General features: G+C 38.5%; 1 protein-coding gene across 10 annotated transcripts in view; it reads right to left on the minus strand.

Moving 5' to 3' along the window:
- The window catches only part of CEP63 (centrosomal protein 63), a 73,964-nt gene that overhangs the window by 46,518 nt on the left and 635 nt on the right, over positions 1-26,811 (minus strand). For 4 of the 10 annotated variants that reach the window (XM_027545520.1, XM_027545461.1, XM_027545511.1 and 1 more), the window contains exons 2-4: positions 24,192-24,229; positions 16,972-17,040; positions 15,876-16,053 (exon numbers count right to left, since the gene is read on the minus strand). In XM_027545520.1, the coding sequence (XP_027401321.1) occupies positions 15,876-16,053; positions 16,972-17,040; positions 24,192-24,229 (285 nt within the window). Of the gene's footprint in view, positions 1-15,875; positions 16,055-16,971; positions 17,041-24,191; positions 24,230-26,132; positions 26,773-26,811 lie in introns of those variants that run through there. The other 6 variants (XM_027545471.1, XM_027545491.1, XM_027545528.1 and 3 more) reach the window with 4 other exon arrangements.

Consider the following 26,811-nt stretch of genomic DNA (forward strand, 5'->3'; position numbering starts at 1 on the left):
TCAGAGGAATAGGGCAGATGATCATTGTTTTTTCTTATGAGACTTATAGAACTATTTTTCTTTTCATTTATTGTAAGAGTCAAGCATTAGTATAAAATGTGAAGAAACAATTGTTAAATTTTATTTATTTACCAGGGTCTGGTTCATAATAGTCAAGCAACAATATTTAAATTTCTTAAAGAAAGTATATTTCTTACTAGTACAAACAACTCCCTCACTCTCAGCAATAGGCATTAGGCAGAGAAAAAGAGGTCAAATTTTGAAAACTGTCAGTATAGATGATATCATTTTAACTACAATTTAGAATTTTTAAAGTGGTTTCTTAAACCGTAACTCAATCTTCACAACATGGGAACATAGGAATTATATCCTCATTTTGCACAGGATGAAACAGATTCAGAGATGTTATTTTGTCCACCACCATTCAGGTGAAAAAATGCACAGCCAGGACTCCAAATCCCTTACTTGTTTCATTAGGTCTACCTGCTCTGTAGGGCAGGCATTAGAAGGTAACAGCAGCAGCAAGGTCCATTAAAACCAACCCAATCCAAACAGTGTAATCAGAAATCATATAAAGCATTCACTTATGAAATGAGTTGTTTATACTAGTACTCCTCCAAGTATGAGCTACAGATGGGCTGGACCTGGTCACAACAGCAATCCAACAGGAGCCAAGAACCTTGAAGCAGAATGTAAATCAATTATGTTACAAAAAACACTGCTTGGTGCAACTGACATTTTTATACAGCAAAACTTTCTGTGATGTGAAGGATGCAATACACTGATTTACATTCTGATGCAAGTGTTACCTCACCGTGAACCTGTCATTTGAGTAGCATTGGTTTATACCATGGGACTAACTGCTACTAGGCCTGAAACTTACAAACAAAAATGACAAAAACTTAAAGGCCTATATTCTAGTTCTTCTATCATATGCTGTTCAAGTAGATTAATAAATATATTACTACCAATAACAGTGAAATTACAATTTCACAGATCAACTCTATGGAACAGATTCTTATCATTAGTATTTAGCAAATGCACTTTACCTCTACAAACTTAATCAACTTTCAGCAACCCAATCAATGAAGCAGCAAATCACTGACAGCTACATTTCTAAATATCTTTTACGTCTTGATGCCCAAACTTGTAATCTTCAAATCCTTATAAAGGAGCTCATCTGCTCAATCCCATCAATTTCTTTTCAAGTGTTAAGTATGGGAATACCTCAGAAATACTGCAGATTCCTACCAGATCACCACAATAAAGCAAATTTTGTGATAAAATGAGTCATACAAATATTTTCGGTTTCCCAGCACAAATAAATGTTATGTTTGCACTACCCTATAGTCAACTAAATGTGCAAGAACATTATGTCTAAAAAGCAATGCATATATCTATCTTAATTTAAAAACATTGTATTGCTAAAAAAAAATGCTAACCATCATCAGAACCTTCAATAAGTCATAATCTTTGTGCTGGTAGAGGATTTAAAATATTGCAAGAATCGAGTCTCCCTGGGGCCTCAGTGGTAAAGAATCCTCCTGCCAATGTAGGAAACACAGGTTTAATCCCTGATCTGGGAAGATACCAGATCCTGTGCACGGTACAAGTAAGCCCATGGGCCACAACAATAAGACTATACATAAGAACTGTACCAAAAAAGGTCTTAATGACCCAGATAACCACAATGGTGTGGTCACTCACTGAGAGCCAGACATCCCGGAGTGTGAAGTCAAGTGGGCCTTAGGAAGAATCACTACAGAGTTAGTGGAGGTGATGGAATTACAGCAAAGCTATTTCAAATCCTAAAAGATGATACTGTTAAGTGCTGCACTCAATATGTCAGCAAATTTAGAAAACTCAGCAGTGGCCACAGGACTGGAAAACATTAGTTTTCATTCCAATCCCAAAGAAAGGCAATGCCAAAGAATGTTCAAATTACTGTACAACTGCACTTATTTCACACGCTAGCAAGATTACACTCAAAATTCTTCAAGTTAGACTTCAGCAGTACGTGAACCAAGAACTTCCAGATGTTCAAGCCGGATTTAGAAAAGGCAGAACCAGAGATAAAACTGCCAACATATGCTGGATTATAGAAAAAGCAAGGGAATTTCAAAAAACATCTACTTCTGCTTCATTGACTATGCTGAAGCCTTTGACTGTGTGGATCACAACAAACTGGAAAATTCTTAAAGAGATGAGAATACCAGACCACCTGACCTGTCCCCTAAGAAACCTGTGTATAGGTCAAGAAGTAACAGTTAAAACTGGACATGGAACAAGAGAGGGTTCAAAATTGGGAAAGGAGTATGTCAAGGCTGTATATTGTCACCCTGCTTTATTTAACTTATATGCAGAGTACAACATGAGAAATGCTGGGTGATTCATAAGAAATAAATCACAAGCTGGAATCAAGATTGCCGGGACAAATATCAACAACCTCAGATACGCAGATTACACCACCCTTATGGCAGAAAGCAAAGAAGAATTAAAGAGCCTCTTAATGAAAGTGAAAGAAAATAGTGAAAAGCCTGGCTTAAAACTCAACATTAAAAAAACTAAGATCATGGCATCTTGTCCCATCACTTCATAAATAGATGAAGAAAAAGTGGAAACAGTGACAGATTTCATTCTCTTGGGCTCAAAAATTACTGCAGATGGTAACTGCAGCCATGAAATTAAAAGATGCTTGCTCCTTGGAAGAAAAGCTATGACAAACCCAGACAACAAATAAAAAGCAGAGACATCACTTTGCTAACAAAGCTATGGCTTTTCCAGTAGTCATGTATAGTTGTGAGAGTTGGACCATAAAGATGGTCCAACTAAAGAATTGATGCTTTTGTACTGTGGTGCTGGACAAGACACCAGGGTGTCTTGTCTTGAGGGTCCCTTGGAGAGCAAGGAGATCCAACCAGTCAGTCCTACAGGAAATCAACCATAAATATTCACTGGAAGGACTGATGCTGAAGCTGAAGCTCCAACACTTTGGCTACCTGATGCAACTGACTCACTGGAAAAGACTCTGATGCTGGGAAAGACTGAAGACAGGAGGAGAAGGAGGCGACAGAGGATGAAATGGCTGGATGGCATCACTGACTCAATGGATATGAGTTTGAACAAACTCAGGGAAATAGTGAAGGACAGGGAAGCCTGGCGTGCTGCAGACCATGATGTTGCAAAGACTCAGACATGACTGAGCAACTGAACAACCACCACCACCAGAGACCAGGAGCCACAGCTACTGAGCCCATGTGCCACAACTCCTGAAGCCCACGTGCTCTAGAGCCCATGCTCTACAACAAGAGAAGTCACAACAAAGAGAAGCCCATGCCCTGCAACTAGAGTAGCCCTTGCTCCCTGTAACTAGAGGAAAGCCTCCGCAGCAACAAAGACCTAGCACAGCCAAAAGTAAATAAGTAATCTGTTTAAAAAAAGCAATATTTAAGAATTACCAAAAGTAGACACAGAGACATGAAATGAGCAAATGCTGTTAGAAAAAAGATGCCTACACACTTGAGTTCAACTCAAGGTGGCCACAAACCTTCAATCTGTAAAAAATACAGTATCTCCAAAGTGCAATAAAGTGAAGCACAATAAAATGAAGTCTGCCTGTAGTGCGGTAGTGCCTGTGACATCAAAACTAAGCTACAGGAATAAATTTAAACAGCCCTGGAGTGACAAAATAGTCTCACGATTACACACAAGGGAATTTCTTTAATTCACAGAAACATACATGGGAGTTTCTAACAAAATAAACAACCTAGGTATCTACATATATAGATAGGACCCTTAACAACATAGGTCTGAGCTGCACAGATCCACCTATACGGGAATTTTTTTCAATAAACATGTGTTACATAGTGCACTATCCAAAGCTGGTTGAATCCACAGATTCAGAACTACAGATACAAGCGACAATGTTAGTCACTCAATCATGCCTGACTCCTTGTGACCCCATGGACTGTAGACTGACAGGTTCCTGTGTCCATGGGATTTTCCATGTAAGAATACTGGAGTGGGTTGCCATTCCCTTCTCCAGAAAATCGTCCTGACCCAGGGACTGAACTTGGGTCTCCTGCATTGCAGGCAGATTCTTTACTGTCTGAGGCACCAGGAAAGCCCCCAGATAAAAGAGTCAACTGTAAAATTGTACACAGATCTGCAACTGCATGGGGGATTGGTGCCCCCTGACTCCCAGGTTGCTCAAGGGTCAACGGTACAGTGTTTAACTAGGAAACCACTATCACCTTAACTTACTAAATGGAACTACTTGTGTTTTGCCCCAGGAGAAATAAAGAAGTGGTAACTAAAGTAACTTACCAAGGAGCACTGACTCTACCTAAATTACAAATAAAAAAAATATATATATATGATTATCATTCCTTGCACTTTTTCAGTAACTTCAGTATCTTTTCATGAGATATAACTTTAAAGTACATTCTCAAAAGTCTACCCAAATTTTAAAATAAATTCCAGTTTAGCAAGTGGCATCTCAGAACACAATCTAACATAGCCAATGTAACTATGTACAGTTGACCCTTAAACAACATGGTTGAACTTCATGGGTCCACTTATATATATTTTTTTTCAATAAATACTACAGAGCGACATGAATTCATGAATGTGGACTCTCAGATAAAGAGAAAGAAAGTGAAAGTGAAAGTAGCTCAATTGTGTGGGACTCTTTGCAACCCCATGGGCTGGAATTCTCTAGGCCATAATACTGGAGTGGGTAGCCTTTCCCTTCTCCAGGGGATCTTCCCAACCCAGGGATCGGACCCAGATCTACTGCACTGCAGCCAGATTCATTATCATTTGAGCCACCAGATAAAGAAGGCTGACTATAAAATTCTATGTGGATCTCTGAGTGCATTGGAGTCACTGCATCTAACCCCCACATTGTACAAGAGTCAACTGTACTGCTATGACCCAAATTGCAAAAGGTCAACCATTGACAGATTCTCTTGACAAGGAGAAAAACACTTCATGAAGCCTAACACTTTCCTTGTGACATGAAACATTTCTAAGATATTCTTGATAAGTGCAGTACCATCAACAGAATCAAAATCTCAATGTATCACTCACAGAAGTACCCTTAAGAAGCAGAACAACAGCACTAATGAGTGGTGATCCTACTGGTAGGAAAGCCCATCCAAGTGGGACTTGGGACCAGTGTTTACCTACAGTCCTTCCAATCCTTCTGAGATTAGTATTTATGCCAGAAATTTAGGGGACGTTTTTGCACTTATATATGCCTTCTGCTTCTCTTCCAATATTCAATGTTCTTTTTATTGTATCAGCTAAATTAAGAGAAATCAATTAGCAAATGTTATTAAACTTTTCCCCAAAATCATCAATAACACTGGGTGGTAAGATCATAAATAATATTTATTTTCTTCTTTTCTCTCTTTTCCCCTTTTCAACAAGTATAAATATACATTTTTTTTAAAGTTTTCTGAGTTTTATTTTAAACCTAACCAAAAGAAGCAAATTGTTGAATCTGAGCTTAACTTTTTACACTAATCATACAATGTGGCCAAAAACAACATTCATTAAACTCAGTGATTATCAACATGGACATGTAATAGAATGATCGTGTGACTCCCTTTACATTTTCTTAAAGAAGTTACATATGTACTACATGTGACCAAGGTAACATGATCCTTGAAATATTAAAAACATTAACATTCTTATGCACTTTCACCAATGAATTTTTCTTCTGAAAAAAAACAAAAAAAACAAAAAACAGAATTTGACATACAAATACTTTCTATGCATTATAAAAAGAGAGCATTAACAATTCAAGATAGCGATGTAGGAAGATTCTAAACTCACCTCCCTCCTCAGATTCACTGGATCTACAGCTAAACATGGAACAATTTCTTCTTGGAAAAAAACTTAAAGCTTGGTTGAGGGACAACTACATGTTGGACAAAAGAAAAGAAAACCATACAAAAACCTGTAGAGGAGATGGAGACACAATCTCACCATAAATCTCACCCCTAGTGTAGCAACGATAACCAGAAGGGAACTCAAAACTCAGAGCTTCTCCTTGAGGAGCAAAGGGTTCAAACCTCACCTTGGGCACCCCAACTTTTAAGACATGCACTTGAGAGGTGAGCCCCCAAACATCTAATTTTTGAAAACCAATGGGTCTTGTGTCCCAAGATCCACAAAATGATAGCAACCTGAGAAACACCTCTTAGAGGGCTCATGTGCTTGGACTCACCCATTCCAGAGTCCAGCTCAGAGGTAGCCAATTGGGGCTAGACTTAAAGTGAGTAAGGCCCACCATTAAAACCTCAGCTAAAGGGACAGGGGTCTTATTCAACACACACAGCTAGGATCCTGTTGGAACACTCTGGAAACAAAGACTGGAAGGTATCACCTTTTTCATGCTCCAGAGCACCACTATCTCCTGGAAGAGAAACTTTCTCTCATGTCCTGATCTTTACAGCTCCTGCCCAGGATATGATTCTAGATTACCTGGCTCTAGAGACCAAGGGAGCTTCGTGTTCTGGGTCCTAAGGAACTGTTATAATCAGTGTCACCCAGAAAGGAGCTCATGCCCTAGTCAGGTGCCTGGATTTTTGTGACTACTGCTAGAGAACACCTCTACATTAACTGGCTCTAGCGGTAAGTGGGGGCTTCCCTGGTGGATTTGCAAGAATCCACCTGCAATGCGGGAAACCCTGGTTCAATTCCTGGGTTGGGAAGATCCCCTGGAGAAGGGATAGGTTACCCTCTCCAGTATTCTTGGGCTTCCCTGGTAGTTCAGACGGTAAAGAATCTGCCTGCAACGCGGGAAAGACCTAAGTTCAATCCCTGGGTTGGTAAGATCCCCTGGAGGAGGGCATGGCTACCCACTCCAGTATCCCCAGAGAATCCCCACTGGTGGGCTACAGTCCATGGGGTCACAAAGAGTCAGACATGACTGAGCGACTAAGCAAAGATGGTCAGTGGGGCTTATACTCGTGGGTCCTACAGGACTGCAACCCAAGGAGAAAGAGTTCTTAAACAGCTACTATCACAAAGGCACAGCAAAAGGCAACAGACCCTGGAGTTGCATTCTTTCTGTGAAAGGAGATTACTAATGGATCATCGTGACTGCTAAGGGACAAGCTTCTGATTAGGCATGCATCTTGGCATTGACTGCAGTCCTTTCCAGAGACCTTGGAGGGCACCACCTTTGCTTTCACACTCTGCTGCCTCCAGTGCACAGATGGCATGGCTGTACACATGGCTTGTGCCCAGGGGTCTCCCTTTGATTATCTAGCTCTAGGTGACTGGAAGGACTTGCATTCCTGGATCCCACAGGACTATGGCAATCAGAGGGATAGTTCTTAGCAGGCTACCACCCTTACGGCACTGTACAGAAAGTAGAATGAGGCAACTCCCCAGGCTTTCTGTGAAAGAGTCCCCTTTACTTGTCTTGGACCTTTGTCCTAAGGAGTAGGCTTCAGGTTTGGCTCACATTTAGTGGCCTATGGAGTTGCTCTCAAAGAACGTAGGCTGTGGATACCTTCTTGGCATTCTCCCTCTGCCTTGCTCCAGCCCAGAAGTATTACCCAGAAAACAGCTCACATGGAGCCCACGTGGTGACCTCCAAATCACCTGGCTCTGAGGACCAATGTGGCTTACTCCTGCAGCCCTTCAGAACTGTATATACTTGCATACTATAAACGCTGCTGCCCCAGCTTCCAGTCAGTCTGAATCTAGGTGCTGAGATTCTCCACTTTGGGACAATCACAGATCTTGGCAGATCCTCAACTACTAGGTGCTTCTAAAAATACAATAGTCTGCCTAGACAAGTACAGACGTTTGAGAAACACCCAGAAGCTGAGGCAGGGTTGAATTACAAGGTTCATCTCTTACACAAGGCCACTCCTTCAACACTAGAAGAGGTGGTTATTTCATTTACTGTGCAGAAACAAATGGAGAGTCAAGGAACAGAGGAATATGTTCCAAATGAACATAAAATAAACCTCAGAAGAAACCTTAATGAAATGGAGGTAAGTAATTTAGGACTACCTGATAAGAGTTTACAAAAATGCTCACTGAACTGGGAAGAATGGATGAACACAATGAGAACTTCAACAAAGAGACAAGAAAAAGATAAGAAAGTACCAAGTAGAAATCATAGAACCAAAGAATACAATAGCTGAACTGAAGGACACACTAAAGGGGTTCAACGGCAGACTGCTGCTGCTGCTGCTACTAAGTCACTTCAGTCGTGTCCGACTCTATGCGACCCCATAGACGGCAGCCCAGCAGGCTCCTCCATCCATGGGATTTTCCAGGCAAGAGTACTGGAGTGGGGTGCCACTGCCTTCTCCGCAACGGCAAACTAGATGCAGTCAACTCACAGACAAGGCAATGGAATACGCCCAGTTAGAGCAGCAAAATGAAAAAAAGAATGAATACTGTGAAGATGGCTTCAGGAGCTTATGGGACAATACCAAACAGACTTTCACTTTATAGGGCTCCTAAAAGAGGAAGAGAGAAAGGAGTAGAAATCTTATTTGAAAAAATTATGGCTGAAAACTTCCCTAACTTGGGCAAGAAAACAAGCATCCAAATCCAGGAAGTCCTGAGAATTGCAAACAAGATGCTACCAGGGTTTCCCTGGTGGCTCAGTGGTAAAGAATCTGCCTGCCAATGCAGGAAACATGGGTTCAATCCCTGATCTGGGAAGATCCCACATGCCTCAGAGCAACTAAGCCCGTGGGCCACAACTGTTCTATTTAGCCTGTGCTCTAGAGCCCAGGAGCCGCAACTGCTGAGCCCTGGTGCTGCACTACTGAAGCCTGCATGCCCTAGAGCCTGCGCTCGGCAACAAGAGAACCCACTGTGACGAGAAGCCCGCACACCACAACTAGAGAGCAGCCCCTGCTCGCCACAACTAGAGAAAAGCTCACGCAGCAACAAAGACCCAGCACAGCCAAAAATGATAAATAAATCAAATTATATTTAAGAAGAAGCTATCCAAGAGACCCACACCAAGACACATTGTAACTAAAATGTCAAAAGTTAAAGACAAGGAGATAATCTTAAAAGCTATGAGAGAAAAACTAGCTCTGTACAAGGGAACTCTCATAAAGCTATCAGCTGATCTTTCAGCACAAACATTGTAAGCCAGAAAGCGTGATTCATTCAAAGTACCGGAAGAAGAAAACGTCCACTCAAGAATACTCTGCCCGGCAAAGTTTTCATTCAGAATCAAAGGAGAGATAAAGGTTTTCAGACAAGCAAAAGGAGATCACCACCACTAAATTAGCCTTATAAGAAATTTTAAAGGGACTCCTTTAAGCTGACAGAAAGGATATTAATTATAATTAGTAACAAGAACACAAATGAAAGGATAATTATCATTGGAAAAGTGAATAGTGAAGGTAGTGGGTTAATTACTAATAAAGCTAATATAAAGGTTAAATTAAAAAACTATGATTACGATAATTAGCTAAAAAATGCACAAGATATAAATATATAAAATGTGACATTAAGACATACAACATGAGAATAAATGTTGAGTTTCAGAATGGGATCAAACTTCAGATGTTATCAACTTAAAATAGACTGTTATAGATATAAGTTGTTAAATGTAAGTCTCATGGTAACCACAAAGCAAAAACCTACAATAAATAAACAAAAGAGAAAGAGAAACAGATATAAGAATACCACCAAAGAAAGTCATCAAACCACAAAGGAAGAGAGCAAAAGAAAGGAACAGAGAAAAACTACAAAAGCTGCTAGGAGACAATTAACACAATGGCAATAAGCACGTACTTATCAATAATTACCTTATCTGTAAATGGACTAAATTATCCAACCAAAAGCCATAGAAAGGCTAAAGAAATAAAAAGCAACACACTCCTATATATGCTGCCTACAAGAGATACACTTTAGATATAAGGACACACTGAAAGTAAAGGGGTGGAAAAAGATTCCATGCAAATGAAAACCAAAAAATAAAGATGGATTAGCTATATTTATATTAAAAACAAACAAAAAACAAACCTTTAAAACATACTTTTTAATAAGATACAAAGAAGGGCATTAAACATTTATAAATATTTATGTACCCAAAATAGGAGCACCTAAATATGTCTCACATTTATTAACAGACCTAAATGGAGACATAGGCAGCAATACAATAATAATAGGGGACTTTCATACCCCACTTACATCAATGAAAAGATCACCCAGACAGAAAGTCAGTAAGGAGATACCAGCCTTAAACAACATATTATACTATATGGACTTAACAGATATTTACAGAACATTCCATCCGAAAACAACAGAATACACATTCTTCTCAAGTATATATTAAACATCTTTAATAGATAGATAAATCATATGTTAGGCCAGAGACCAAGTCCTAATAAATTTAAGAATATTTAAATCGCATCAAGCATCTTTTCCAATCACAATGGCATGAAATGAGAAATTACATGACGAAAAACGGAAAATATACAACTATGTGGAGATTAAACAACATGCTACTGAATAACCAACTGGCCAAAGAAGAAATCAAAAGAGAAATCAAAAATACCTTAAGAAAAACAAACACGTAAACATTAACATGCTAAAATTTATAAAATACAGTAAAAACAGTTCTGTGAGGGAAGTTTACAGTGATAAATACCTACTTCAAGAAGCAAGAAAAATCTCACACACAATCTAACTTCACCTTAATGAATTGGAAAAAGACAATACAAAGCCCAAAGTTAGTACAAGAGAGGAAATAAAGATTCAGTTCAGTTCAGTCACTCAGTTGTGTCCAACTCTTTGCGACCCCATGGACTGCAGCACGCCAGGCCTCCCTGTCCATCACCAACTCCAGGAGTTTACTCAAACTTATGTCCATTGAGGTGGTAATGCCATTCAACCACCTCATCCTCTGTTGTCCTTTAGAATAGAAATAAATGAAATAGAGACTAAAAAGACAACAAAGATCAGTGAAACTTTAAGAGCTAGTTTTTAGAAGGCAAATAAAATTGACAAAACCTTAGCTAGACTAAGAAAAATAAGAGAAATGACTCAAATAAGTCAAAAATGAAAGAGGAGATATTACAAGTGATACCACAGAAATGCAAAGGATCATACAGACTACTATGAACAATAATATGCATACAAATTAGACAAACCAGAAGAAATGGATAAACTCCTACAAACGTATATGCTCAAAGACTAAATGACGATGAAACAGAAAGTCTGAATAGACCAATCACTAGCAATCAGATTGAATCAGTAATCAAAAACTCTCAACAAATGAAAGTCCAGGACCAAATGGCTTCACTGGTGAATTCTATGAAACATTCAAAGAAGAATCAATATCAATCTTCTTCAAATTCTTCCAAAAAATATAAGAGGGGGGATGAAACACAATTTATGAGGGCGGTATTACCCTGCACCAAAACCAGACAAAAGTACTACAAAAAAAAAATTTTTTTTTACAGACTAATATCCCTGAGGAACATAGATACAAAAATTCTCAACAAAATATTCAGCAATACATTAAAAGGATCACATACCATTATCAAGTGAGATTTATTTCAGAGACGCAGGAATGGTCCAACAACTGTAAATCAGTCAATGTGATACACTATGTAACAAAATGAAGACAAAAATGCTATGATCATCTCAATAGATGCATAAAAAATATGACAAAACTCAAATACGCTCATTTACGATAAAAATCTCAAATCTCTCAACAAAGCTAGTATGGAGGAAACATACCTTAACACAATGGCACACATGACAAGCACGCAGCTAACATACTCAATGTTGAAAATCCTGAAGCTTTTCCTCTAAGATCAGGTATAATACAAGGATGCTCACTTCACCACTTTTCTTCAACCGAGTATTGGAAGCTGCAGCCAGAATAGTTAGGCAAGAAAAAGAAAGAAGAGGCATTCAAATTGGAAAGGAAGAAGCAATACTGTCACTGTTTGCAGATGACATGAACGTAGCTAGGAAACCGCAGACTCCATCACAAACCAACAGAACTAATAAATGATTTCAGTAATACTACAGGATACAAAATCAATTTAAAAATCTATTGTGTTTAATAACAAGCTATCAGAAAGAGAAATTGTAGACAATAATCTCATTTACAACTGCATAAAAATAGTAAACCACCTAGGAGTAAATTTAACCAACAAGGTGAAATACGTGTATACTGAAAACTACAAAATGTTAGCAAAAGAAATTGAAAAAGACACAAATAAATGGAAAGTTGAAAGACTGAAAGAATCACTATTATTAAAATGGCACTACTATCCAAAGCAATCTACAACTTCAGTGCAGTAGATACCAAAATTCTAATGGCATTTCTCACATAAATAAAACAAACAAAAAAATCCTAACATTTGTATGGAACTGAACAGTCAAAGCAATCTTGAGAAAGAACAAAGCTGGAGGCACCATGGTCCCTAACTTCCAAGTATATTATAAGGCTATTATTACATGCAAACAGTAAAGTTTTATGGGCATAAAATCAGAGACTTAGATCCATAGAACAGAAAAAAGAGCCCAGAAATAAACCCACATATATATGGTCAATTAATTTATGACAAACAAACCAAGAATATACAATGGGGAAAGACAGTTTCAATAAATAATGTTAGGTAAACTGGACAGTCACATGCAAGAGAATGAAGCTAAACCACTATCTTACACCATTCACAAAGTTAACTCAAGATGGATTAAAGACTTGAACATTAAGACCTGAAACCATAAAACTCCTAGAAGAAAACATAGGCAGCAAGCTCCTTGATATAGGTCTTAGTGATAATATTTTGAATCTGTACCAAAAGCAAAAGTAAAAAAAGTAAAAGCAGCAAAAGGGAAAATACACAAGTGTGACTGCATCAAACTAAAAAGCTTCTGCACAGCAAAGGAAACCATCAACAACATGAAAAAGGCAACCTACTGAATGGGAGAAAATATTTGCACATTAGTAACTGACAGAGGGTTGACACCCAAAACACACAATGAACTTACACAATTCAAAAGCAAAAAAACACATCCAATGAAAAAATTCAAAAACAAAAAAAAAACATCCAATGAAAAAATGGGCAAAAGATCCAAATAGACATTTTTCCAAAGGAGACATACAGATAACTAACAGGGACATGAAAAGATGGTCAACATCACTAATCATCAGGGAAATGAAAATCAAAACCACAATGAGAGAGCAACTCAAACCTTGCAGAATGGCTAGTATCAAAAAGACAACAAATAACAAGTATTGGCAAGGACGCAGACAAAAAGGGAAACCTTGTGCACTGTTTGCAAACACTTACGTTCACGCAACCATTATGGAAAATAATACAGAGATTCCTCAAAAAATTAAAAATAGAACTACCATCAGATCAGATCAGATCAGTCGCTCAGTCGTGTCCAACTCTTTGCAACCCCATGAATCGAAGCACGCCAGGCCTCCCTGTCCATCACCAACTCCCAGAGTTCACTCAGACTCACGTCCATCGAGTCAGTGATGCCATCCAGCCATCTCATCCTCTGTCGTCCCCTTCTCCACCTGCCCCCAATCCCTCCCAGCATCAGAGTCTTCTCCAATGAGTCAACTCTTCCATACAATCTAGTAATTTCACTTCTGAGTATTTATCTGAAGAAAATTAAAAAACACTAATTAAAAAAGATACATGCATCCTCGTGTTCACTGTAGAATTATTTATAATACAAAGATGTGGAAACAACCTCAGTATTTACTGATGAATGAATAGATAAAGAAATCATGGGATATGTGTATATATAAAGAATATTATTCAGCCATAAAAAACAAAAAAGTTGCCACTTGCCACAGCATGGGTGGACCTTGAGGGCATTACACTAAATGAAGTAATTCAGACAAAGAAAGACAGATACTCAAATACTGTCTGATCTCTCTTACATGTAGAATCTACAAAAACAAACAAAAAATGAGCTCATAGATAAAGAAAACACACTGGTGGCTACAAGAGGCAAAACTTGGATCAGAGGGTGGAAAAAATGAGTGATCGGTGTTTTGTTTTAATAAATTGAGTTTAAAAAAAAACTTAAATGCTTTCTTCAACAAATATATAAGAAACATACTAGGTTGGTGCAAAAGTAATTGCAGTTTTGCATTGTTGAACTCTGCCATTTGATATTGGAATGCATTCTTAAGTGTGATTGTTATACATCATTTTAATGCACATTTTTCACTTTATATTTCTTTGCTAATGACTTATTACTTGCTATTTATTTTATCTTTAGTCTATGGAAATAATGCTAGACAAAAAGCAAATTTGAAAAATTTTCTTATTTGAGTTCCAAATGGGTTATAAAGCCGTGGAGACAATTTGCAACATCAACAACACATTTGGTCCAGTAATTGCTAATGTACTTACAATGAAGTGGCGGTTCAAGAAGTTTTGCAAAGAAGATAAGAACTTTAAAGATGAGGAGCACAGTGACCAGCAGTAAGAAGCTAACAACAACCGAGAGGATTGTCGAAGCTGATCCTCTTAGAACTAGATGAGAAGCTGCCAAAGAACCCAGTGTTGACCATTCTACAGTCATCTGGCATTTGAAGCAAATTGGAAAGGTGAAAAAGTTTGATAAGTAGGTACCTTGTGAGCTGACCACAAATCAAAAAAATCCCAACAACAATGAACTATTTCTTGACCTGATTGTGACATGCAACAAAAAGTGGATTTCACATGACAACCAGAGACAACCAGCTGAGTGACTGGACCACAAAGAAGCCCCAAAGCACTTTCCAAGGCCAAACACACCAAAAAAAAGGGTTGTGGTCACTGTATGTTGGTCTGCGGCCCATCTGATCCACTACAGCTTTCTGAATCCTGGCAAAACCATTCCATCTACAAGTATGCTCTGCAAATTGAGGAGATGCACCAAAAACTGCCACATCTGCAGCCAACACTGGTCAACAGAAAGGTCCCAATTTTTCTCCACGACAATGCCCCACTGCACATCACACAACCAACACTTCAAAAGTTGAATGAATTGGGCTACGAAGTCTTGTTTCATCTGCGGTATTTAGCCGACCTCTCGCCAACTACCACTTTTTCAAGCATCTCAACAACTTTTTTCAGTGAACACACTTTCACAACTAGCAGGAGGCAGAAATGCTTTCCAAGAGTCCATGGAATCCCAAGGCAGGGATCTTTATGCTACAGGAACAAACTTCTTTCTTATTGGCAAAAATGTGTTGAATATAATGATTCCCATTTTGATTAATAAAGATGTGTTTGAGCATAATTATAATAAAAAGCAGAGACATTACTTTGCCAACAAAGGTCCATCTAGTCAAGGTTATGGTTTTTCCAGTGGTCATGTTATGGATGTGAGAGTTGGACTATAAAGAAAGCTGAATGCAGAAGAATTGATACTTTTGAACTGTGGTGTTGGAGAAGACTCTTGAAAGTCCCTTGAACTACAAGGAGATCCAACCAGTCCATCCTAAAGGAGATCAGTCCTGGGTGTTCATTGGAGGGACTGATGTTGAAGCTGAAACTCCAATACTTTGGCCACCGATGCGAAGAGCTGACTCATTTGAAAAGACCCCGATGCTGGGAAAGATTGAGGGCAGGAGGAGAAGGGGACAACAGATGATGAGACGGTTGGATGGCATCACTGACTCGACGGACATGGGTTTAGGTGAACTCCAGGAGTTAGTGATGGACAGGGAGGCCTGGAGTGCCACGGTTCATGGGGTCGCGAAGAGTCAAACACGACTGAGTGACTGAACTGAACTGAATAATGATTTAAAATTCACGGTCTGAAACCACAGTTACGTTTGCACCAACCTAATAAAAGGCAAAGTGAAAATATCAATAAGAGCAGCAAATCGTCTGCATTACCTCTTTGTGTTTCAAATCCAACTGACTCCTGAGAGCCTTAAGTTCCCGTTCACGGATGTCCAAGCAAGTTTCTAGAGCGTGTGTCTGTCCTTCCCATTCAGATTTTTTATGAGCTACCATTATGTCAATCTGTTTCATGAGCTCCTGCAGTTCTGCTTCACAGGATGTCAAAAATCCCCTATAAATAAGAACAGACCCTTAAGAACACAGAACATATCTCCAAGTGGCTTTTCATCTTTCACAGGTAAAAACAGAGCAAATGTAAACCTACCTAAGGTGGAACAACGTCAACAAATAATCAGAAGTAAAAAACAGGATCTCTGAGCTTTTCCCTTTAAGGCACATAAGGTGATCAGCTATTCCACAGAACAGTCTTCCTCCAGCAGCCAACCTAAAGCCTACATCATGTGGCCAAACACAGACTGATGGAAGTCTGGTTTGGGAGTGAGACTTCCATAACCAACAACTATCTCATCTTTAACATTTCAGGGAAGCTTTCCGAAGAATCCAGGCAAGCATACGTCATATTCTCAGCTAGCCAAGCAAATAAAAATCTTTGGAAACAAGTAGAAAAATGACAATACAACTTTAAGAACTGTCTTAAGAAATTCTTCCTTGAGCCAAATTTATTTCAACTACTTCTTTCCAACTTATTATAAGCAACTTACTACAATCTATCTTCCTGTAAACTTACTGATGTCCTTCAATATTTCAGGAGATGTCAGATATTACAAAGGTAAAAACACAAGTGGACACAAATGTATTGGATTCAAAGAGGTTTCTAGGAATGGCCACAGAGAAATAACTACTAAGGCTTAAATATTTAAAAAAAAAAATCATTTGCTCTTAGTGTCACAAAATCCTTTTGTTTTTTAAAAGTCGAAAATGTAAAGCGGGTTGACAGAAAATATCCAGCTTCACACTGCTGAGATGAGGGAAACACCCCAAGGAGACATGCTGTCCACAAACATGACACGATCAGCCTAGATTTTGTTCACATTTCTGCTTCTGTGCCCAAAGCACAAAATGGTCAGAGGCGTAACTCAGACATGCTTTTTAAACTCAGTGAGAAACTTAGGGTCAAAAGCAAACTTACCCATCATGCCCCCGATTTTGTATTCCTTCCAACAAAGCCTCCATCGCCAAATCTCCTTTGTTTTGGCAACTGGGAAAGCAAAAAAGTCAGTCAGGAGAAAACTCATTTTTTATGTTGCAACATTCCAACTTACAAACTTAAGAATGTGAATGAAAGCATACAAATTAACAATGAGAAAACGTAGTACTCCTTAGGATAACTGTAGAAGAGTCAAGGAATATCCCTTCAAGAAATAGCAGAAACAAACACACTTCAAAATAACTTCCAATGATCTGCGCTGCCACTGACACTTCCCCGCATGACTAAAATCAAATGCCTTATTGTGGCACCCCTACTTTCTCACGTAAGAGCAGGTCTGGGTGGAAGTGGGTGCTAGCAGCAGAGGGACACAGACACTAACAAATCCAGAGGTCAGAGGAAAAGTGAGCTTCTTTAAAGAGACAGTGTTAAAAGGTAAATGTTCTGTGCTTGAACTTATTGGTCCATCATGGGAGCTCCTATTCAACTCTAGATGACAGGCCCATGAAGCTCCTAGAACAGCTTCCATCCCCTAAGAGGCGACTACTGACCTCCTTCCTCTGCACTTCATTGTTCTTAGTCCTTAACAGGTCATTTCACTGGAGTTACATCACACTGGAAATGTCTTTTTTCCCACCCTTTTCCCTTACTATTCCACCCTCAAGGGCAGAAAATCAGTTTTATTTACACCCGCAGCTCCAGGGCTTAGTGTGGCATTTCAACCCGATCTGCGCTGAATGCTCTCGGCTGGCTTATCTCAATTCCCCTCCCTTTTTTACCTGGTCTATAGCTGGAGAACTGAAAAGAATCTAGCAAAGAAAGAAGGGAAGGGAGACAGAACAGACTATCACAGAAAGAGAAAGACACACCATAAAGAAAGGCAGATGAGACGAGAAAGACCGCCCTTAAATCTGGATATGCCAAAGAACAGTAACTGCTGTAAGTTTCTCACTTATCACAAATCTTCAGAATGTTCATGTGTCAAACCACTACTCATTCCTGAAGAACTGCTTTCTTCCTTCAACATTCAGAGGCTCAACTCTGAATCCTCTTCAAATTATATTGCTCTAAGAGGACTTGACCTGCCTCTTGAGAAACCTGTATGCAGGTCAGGAAGCAACAGTTAGAACTGGACATGGAACAACAGACTGGTTCCAAATAGGAAAAGGAGTACGTCAAGGCTGTATATTGTCACCCTGCTTATTTAACTTATATGCAGAGTACATCATGAGAAACGCTGGGCTGGAAGAAGCACAAGCTGGAATCAAGATTGCTGGGAGAAATATCAATAACCTCAGATATGCAGATGACACCACCCTTATGGCAGAAAGCGAAGAACTAAAGAGGCTCTTGATGAAAGTGAAAGAAGAGAGTGAAAAAGTTGGCTTAAAGCTCAACACTCAGAAAACTAAGAGTATGGCATCTGGTCCCATCACTTCATGGCAAATAGATGGGGAAACAGTGCAAACAGCGGCTGACTTTTATTTTTCTGGGCTCCAAAATCACTGCGGATGGTGATTGCAGCCATGAAATTAAAAGACGCTTGCTCCTTGGAAGGAAAGTTATGACCAACCTAGACAGCATATTAAAAAGCAGAGACATTACTTTGCCAACAAAGGTCCATCTAGTCAAGGCTATGGTTTTTCCAGTAGTCATGTTATGGATGTGAGAGTTGGACTTATAAAGCTGAATGCAGAATTAATGCTTTTGAAATGTGGTGTTGGAGAAGACTCTTGAGAGTCCCTTGGACTGCAAGGAGATCCATCCAGTCCATCCTAAAGAAGATCAGTCCTGGGTGTTCATTGGAGGGACTGATGTTGAAGCTGAAACTCCAATACTTTGGCCACCTGATGCGGAAAGCTGACTCATCAGAAAAGACCCTGATGCTGGGAAAGATTGAGGGCAGGAGGAGAAGGGGATGACAGAGGATGATATGGTTGGATGGCATCACTTACACAATGGACATGGGTTTGGGTAGACTCCAGGAGTTGGTGATGGACAGGGAGGCCTGGCGTGCTGCGGTTCACGGGGTCGCAAGAGTCGGATACGACTGAGCAACTGAACTGAATGGAACTGAACTAACCACTAGATATACAGTATTGAAACTGAAATAGCCCTTTTCAAGGAATTAATAGTCCAGTATGGGAAAGAAAAAAATTTACTAAAATGTTCCCCTAAAGTGATAAATACAGTGATACAGACATGCATAGGGTATCCTGCAAACACAGGAGAAGAAGACTGGAAAATACAACCACGGCACATTATCTGCACTTATTTCTAAAGTTACTATCAGGAGTATTAAATAACTATTCATGCATAAATATGGCAGAGAGGATTTCTTTCTAGTTGGTTTATCATTTTTATTATACCAAAATTAGACAAAATAAACAGTTAAAGGTTTTCATGTTCTATTCCACTGTCTTTCAAACAATGATACAGTCAATTACAACAAGACAAAGATTCTGCTTTGCTCCACTGCAGGGAACTGAAAGGCAGTACACAGTTCAGACAGTACTAGGCAGATGAAGATCCAGGACAGAGTCTTACTCTGCAACTAACTAGCTTTGTGTCCTTGGACTTCACTTTCTTTCTTTATGAAGAGGCATGACCTATATAGTCTCCAAAATTTTTTCCAGTTTTTAAAGGGATTCTAATGGTCAAACACATATATACTGTAAGTACCATGCTCTTGACAACTCTATGTGGATATTTAGATTTAGTAACATAATACACAATATATTTTCTGGATGACATTATTTAATAATTAGCAATATTTATTTTGTTGTTGTTCAGTCGCTAAGTTGTGTCTGACACCATGGACTATAGCATGCCAAGCTCCTTTGTCCTCCGTTAGTTTCAGGAGTTACTCAAATTCATGTCCAGTGAAAAGCTAAAAGTCACTGAATGCTCAACTGTTCTGCCTTGTCTATACTGTCTAATTCAATCTTCATAACAATCATAAAAGATACATACCATCATTTTGAGGAAACTGAGGCTTGAAAGGTTAACTTGACTATGGTAAACTACAAACCACAGTCCCAGGACTCCAACCTAGGCACTGTGACTCCTAAGCTCCAGCCAATATGTGATCTTTATATATTTTACAGTATTCCAGGTCTTAAAATACATCAGCATATCTTCTTTTGATTTAATAGTATCTTCCTGATATAAACAAAATGAAACCAAACTGAAAAGTCTGGACACAGGAAGAAATACAGATTGAACCGTGACACCACCACCATGGACACCAGAGGGCAGCAGCACAACAGTGAACATAGCCCATTTCAGAAAGTAAAATCATGGTCTAAGACAATGAGATCTGTTTTAAACAAAAGGTGGGGGTGATGTAGGGAGGATAAGTAACATTTGCTACAGAAAATAATCTAATATAGAATGTTTTTTAAAAAATACTTTCACCATCTTCTTGAGCAGCTAACAAACACCATCCCTTCTCCTTCCTGAGGATCAGGTAAAAAGCAAGAACTCAGATTTCTATGGACTTTTCTGAGTTTCTCTCGCAGCTATATCACAGACTCCTTTCCTAACAATCTGACCCTCATTCAGCTGCATGCAGTACATTACTCTGCTTTCTTTTTTGGCCTGTTCCATGCAATAATTATGTAAAGTTTATTCTTTGTCCAAAAAAAATACAATTTTAAGTATTACGTTGGTGCAAAAGTAATTATGGGTTTGCACTGTCAAACTTTGCCATTTGATGTTGGAATACATTTTTATATAAATGTGGTTATGTTATACATCATTTTAATGCACATTTCTAGCTTTATATTTTTTTGCTAATGACTTATTACTTGATATTTATTTTATATTTATTTTAGACTAGGGAAATGATGTTAGACAAAAAGTAAATTTGAACAATTTTCTTGAGTTCAAAATGGGTCATAAAGTAGCAGAGACAACTCACAACATCAACAATGGATTTGGCCCAGGAACTGCTAATGAATGTACAGTGCAATGGTGGTTCAAGAAGTTTTGCAAAGGAGACGAGAGGCCTGAAAATGAGAAGCACAGTGGCCAGCCATCGGAAGTTGACAACCATCAAGTGAAAGGATCACTGAAGCTGATCCTCTTACAGCTACAGAAGAAGTTGCTGAAGAACTCAGCATCATTCTACAGTCGTTTGGCATTTGAAGCAAATTGGAAAGGTGAAAAACCTCAGTAAGTGGGTGCCACATGAGCTGACTGCAAAAAAAAAAAAATTGTCGTCCTGAAATGTCATCTTCCCTTATTGTACACAACAACAATGAATCATTTCTCAATCGGACTGTGACATGCGATGAAAAGTGGATGTTATAGGATAAATGGCAACCACCACCTCAGCGGTTGTACTGCAAAGAAGCTCCAAAGCACTTCCCAAAGCCAAATGTGCACCAAAAACAGGTCATGATCACTGTTTGGTGGTCTGCTGCCTGTCTGATACACTACAGCTTTCTGAATCCCAGTGAAACCATTACGTGTGAGAAGAATGCTCAGCAAATTGATGAGATGCACCAAAAACTGCAATGCCTGCAGCTGGCACTAGTCAGCACAAAGGGCCCAATTCCTCTCCACGACAACGCCTGACCACATGTCACACAACCAACACTTCAAAAGTTTAACTAATTGGGCTACAAAGTTTTGCCTCATCCGCCATATTCACCTGACTCAACCAACTACCACATCTTCAAGCATCTTAAAAACTTTTTACAGGGAAAATGCTTCCACAACCAGCGCAGTGGCAGAAAATGCTTTCCATGAGTTCATGAAATCCCAAGGCATGAATTTTTATGCTATAGGAATAAACAAACTTATTTGTTGTTGGCAAAAATATGTTGACTGTAAGGGTTCCTATTTTGATTGGGCTTCCCAGGTGGCGCTAGTGGTAAAGAAACCACCCGCCAATGGAGGAGACATAAGAGACATGGGTTTGATCCTAGGGTGGGGAAGACCCTCTGGAGAAGGGAATGGCAATCCACTCCAATGGACTGGAGAATCCCAAGGACAGAGGAGCGTGGCAGGCTGCAGTCCATGGGGTCGCAAAGACTCAAACATGACTGAGCAACTTAACACACTATTTTGACTACTAAAGATGCACTTGAGCCTAGTTATAATGATTTAAAATTCAGTCTGAAACCACAATTATGTTTGCACCAACCTAATAATTAGTGTCATAATCTGTTATTCCTTGCCATTAACATAAAATGTTAAAGTAGTTAAATAGAAACTTTGCAGCTCTATAATTGGCACAGGACAAGCTTAGTCATTTCAGCATTTAGACCAAGACATCAACAATCAAAAGTTATAATTAAAAATCTCCTTTGGAATGAAGACTGTTTTAAATCAGTGAAATCTAGAATAAGGTGGTTAAAAGAAATACAGGCTTTTTCATCAAGTCTGGAAAGCTGGGAAAACATACTTTAAATCTTAGAGAAAAAGAATCCAAAGAAGGTACCTAATAATTGACAAATCTTTGAAATTCATTAACATATTGGAATTTAAGAGCTAGAAAGGACCAGAAGGCCTCCAATTTAGCTTCTTCATTTTATAGATCAGGAAAAATATCCAGAAGTATGTGCCTGAGATCAAATTATTCACAAAATGGGACACAGAAAGAAAATAAATCTAGTTGGAATTATGAATTAATCCTAAGAGAAAGAATATGTCTATTCATCAAGTCTCATTTTAAAGGAGGATTACAATGTTTTGTCCCTTACCTGCCTTAGTGTTACTGTGATTACAAAGATCTATGGCTGTGTCAGATATACTATGACTGAAAAACTGTACCTGCTCCAATAAATAATCAGTATCATTTACAAATGCCCAGAAGGGTTCCTACTTAAACTTAAGGGACAAAATTATCAGATAAAAGATCTAAGAAACCTCCCAAAATAAAAGTGAAATTTTAAAACATGGTCTAAATTATGACTCCAAATTCAGAAAGAATAAGGGCAAAGACTAAAAAATTTTTAGTAGACAAAAATACAATCTTACATGGTAAAAATGCTGTAAGCAAAGCTGAAAGATAACTGACAACAATACTTAAAGTTTTATCACAAGGGGTTAATTATCCAAATGCATAAAGACTAAAACTACTAAAAACTGAAGGGAAAAAAGAAATCTATAGAAAAATGGGCAGAAGATAAGAACAAAGAGTTCACAGAAAGAGAAATCCAAATAAACATATGAAAAGATGCTTAACCCTGTTCACAGTAGAGAAATATAAACTACATGTTATGCATAATTGTCAAAACACATTAAGCATATAAAATTATATATAGATATATAATATATAGTGCATTTGTTCTTACGTAAGGACAAGCCCCAAACTGGTAAATACGATACTTGTAAGAAAGGGAAATAGTCAGGGTAGAGAAAACAGGAAGCTAAACTTGTCAGGATGGACCTTAATGGGTACTTGTTTTACAGGCACTATGCCAATGTTTTACTTATAATGAAACAAATCCAAATGAAGGGAAAAAAAAAAAGCAGTACTGAAAATTACTGGAAACGAAATAAACTATCAACTAGATACCAAGTTGGCAGCCTTACCATGTAACAAATTGCTTCATACGCTTTGAAAACACAACAACTTTACTGTATATATTTCAGGTGGCGTAGGTACTAAGGACAAAAAAGTACTACAAAGAAATCCTAAACTAAATTCAGGAAACAGTTAACAGTAAATTTGGTATTCTTAATTTAAAAGAATTACATATAGGAAAAAAGTAACTATGTTAATAAGCAAAAGAGAAAAAGATATAAAAAATATAAAATCAAGTGTTTTTAAAAAGCTATGAAATTAAATTGGCAATATCAATGTGAATTCTGTATGTTTCTTGTTTTTAAAATGTACCTATTTCCTAACTTTGGCTACTGTAAATCCTAAAACCAATGACCAACCTAGTAGCAAGAGCACCTCTAGCACCCAGACTTGTCTCTCAAATCACCTCAAAGAACCAGGGCTGCTTGGTGGCCAGAAATGTATAAGTGAGCCAGGAACATGTTTTAAAAGAAAATAAAGAAACTCTCAAAGACTACCACTGGTCATATCAAAGTGGACAGGAGCCAACTTAAACAGGCTGCCACTTGCCAACAACTTGAGTATGCAAAAAAAAAAAAAGACTGCAGTAGGTTGAGAAACTTTAAATATATTCAAATCTATAAGTTCATGATGATTAAAAAAAAAAGAAAATCCTCATGGTTACCTTTGAAGGTTGCTAGGCCACCAACTCATTACTGTGCTCTGAAAATAGAGGGAAAGAATTAAGCATTTTTCTTGCTTTTCTTGTACAAACTGTATTTCAAATAGCTGGTGGGGTAATCAAACAGCTGGTGAGTTAAAAAGTTCTTCATAAAAAATTTCCAGCTAATACTAAGGAATGATGGAATCAGAAAATCACTATAATGCAGCCCCTAATGCAATAATGGATATAAGCAATCTAAAGCCATGAAAGGATCTCACCATTAAGTGAATGGTTCGTGGATAATTTCATGATGAATGGATTGGGCTGACAATACCTGAACCCATGCTGCTCAATCTTAACATTAAGAAAGAGAGAAACTCAGAAATAACGTGCCTCACTGAAGGATTTTGCACCAACAATGAAATCTTCTTCTGCCTCCTCCCCCAAAAGAGTCAAGGTTGAATCTGATCAAGCTTCTAGATCAGTGCTGTTCAACAGAATTTTATGCAATTATGAAGACACTTTGTATATACAGCATTTGAAGAGTAGCTATTTGGCATATGTGTATTGCTGCTGCTGCTGCTGCTGCTACTGCTGCTGCTGCTAAGTCGCTTCAGTCGTGTCCAACTCTGTGCGACCCCATAGACGGATTAGACACTTGAAATGTGCCCAGTGCAACTAGAAAACTGAAATTTTTAGTTTTATTTAATTCATTTAAGTAGCCACAGGTGGTTGACACCTACTATATGGGCTGTGCAAGTCTAGATCTCACTACCAGTTTACTCCCTTTAAAGGAAATAAAGGGAATAGGTGTACAAGTTAAAAGATGGCATCTGGATGCAATCAACTAAATCTAGAAGTTAAGGGAAAAAAGGGAGGCAACAATATTGTAACATTAAAAAAGATTGAGGGACTTCCCTGGAGGTCCTTCTAGTACAGGACCTTCTAGTGCAGGAGGTTGCTGGTTCCATCCCTGGTCAGAAAGCTAAAATCCCACATGCCAAGTGCCCAAAAAAACAAAACATAAAACAGAAGCAATGTTGTAATAAATTCAACAAAAGACTTTAAAAATGATCTTCATCAAAACAAAGCAAAAAAATCTTAAAAAAAAAAAAACAGAAAAAGATTGAAAAAGTATATCAACTCAATGCAACACATGGATCTCTATGGGATTTTAATCCAAACAAGCTGATTTTAAAAACACATATATGGGGCAGGTGGGAAAATCTGAACCCAGACTGAATACTGACAATGTTGTTCAGTCGCTAAGTCATGTCCAACTCTTTCCAACCCCATGGACTACAGCACGCTAGGCTTCCCTATCCTTCACTATCTCCTGGAGTTTGCTCAAACTTACATCCAATGAGTCAGTGATGCCATCCAACCATCTCATCCTCTTCCATTGACCCCTTCTCTTTCTGCCCTCAATCTTTCCCAGCATCAGGGCCTATAGGATTTTTACTAATTTTCATAGATGTGATGACAAAACTGTGGTTTTGTAAAGCTGAAAACACAATCTGAGTTCTTAGAGAAAAAAATTTAAAGTAACACAGAAACCAAAAATTCATTTCCTGAAACCCAGGTCAGTGTCGGTTTTAGCTGAATTTCAAACAAGCTGACATACGTTTAAAAGTAGGAAGCTCTAATAAAGTTGACTTCTGATGCTGTTACCATCTAATACCACTACTACCTTAACTGACAACGGGAAAGGCCAAAGTCGTTCTACCTTTTAACGGGAGACAAGTGGCATCAATACAGTTAATACATACCACAACTACAATAATTGTTAAAACCTGAATCTACATCCATTTTAAAGAGTAGTGTAACTGAATGTTTCTAAACATTTAGCCCATTTTAATTTCAGTCGTTCTTACTATACTGATCACTGATGATATAGTCAAGAGGCAAGAAGCTCAAGATAAAAACCTAATGATACTACATTTCAAATAAGAAAATACATACCCTTTATTATATCATTAAGCTACAGCTATGATCAGTATAGAAATATTTGAAGGTAAGGTGTAATGATCCTGATGGTTTCCTCTTCGTATCTAGAAAATAGTTAAATGCAAGCATGTGGGGAACTGTATAACTACAGGGCACAAATCCTACAGTACTGTTTTATTAAAGGAAGAAAAAAAATGTTAACACTGGTTTAAGGAACCGTTTGTAATGCTTAAGGAAAACTACTCTGCGCAATACGTGTGCTTTAACTAGTCGCTGTAAATGAACACGAGTCGCTGACAGCAAGCTCACTTTTACTCTCTGATGTAAAAACTACATTATGAGCCTCAAGTTTACTGCTTTCAAATATGTTCATGATTATAGTGTTCTATGGACCCATCCCTTTTTTTCTATTTATTTCGCATCCATGATTTCTATGGAGCAATAAGTTCAGGGTTCCCCAAACTCTGTCCTTCATGATTTCTCCCACATTACCTAGTACCTCTGGAACATTAAGGTTTGTAAGTCAATTATTTTTAAAAACTTGCTAAAATTCCCACCCATAAATGAACCGCTATCACCTGTCCTCAGTAACCTAAGTCGCAACAAGGCTAGGAAGCTAGCCAGATGAGGCAACCCAGGCGGGAGGGCTGGGCCGGGGGTACCTCCCTAGAAGTGGCAGACTGACTCGCCGCCG

This window comes from Bos indicus x Bos taurus, chromosome 1 (assembly GCF_003369695.1).
Source record: "Bos indicus x Bos taurus breed Angus x Brahman F1 hybrid chromosome 1, Bos_hybrid_MaternalHap_v2.0, whole genome shotgun sequence".
Lineage (NCBI taxonomy): Eukaryota > Metazoa > Chordata > Mammalia > Artiodactyla > Bovidae > Bos > Bos indicus x Bos taurus.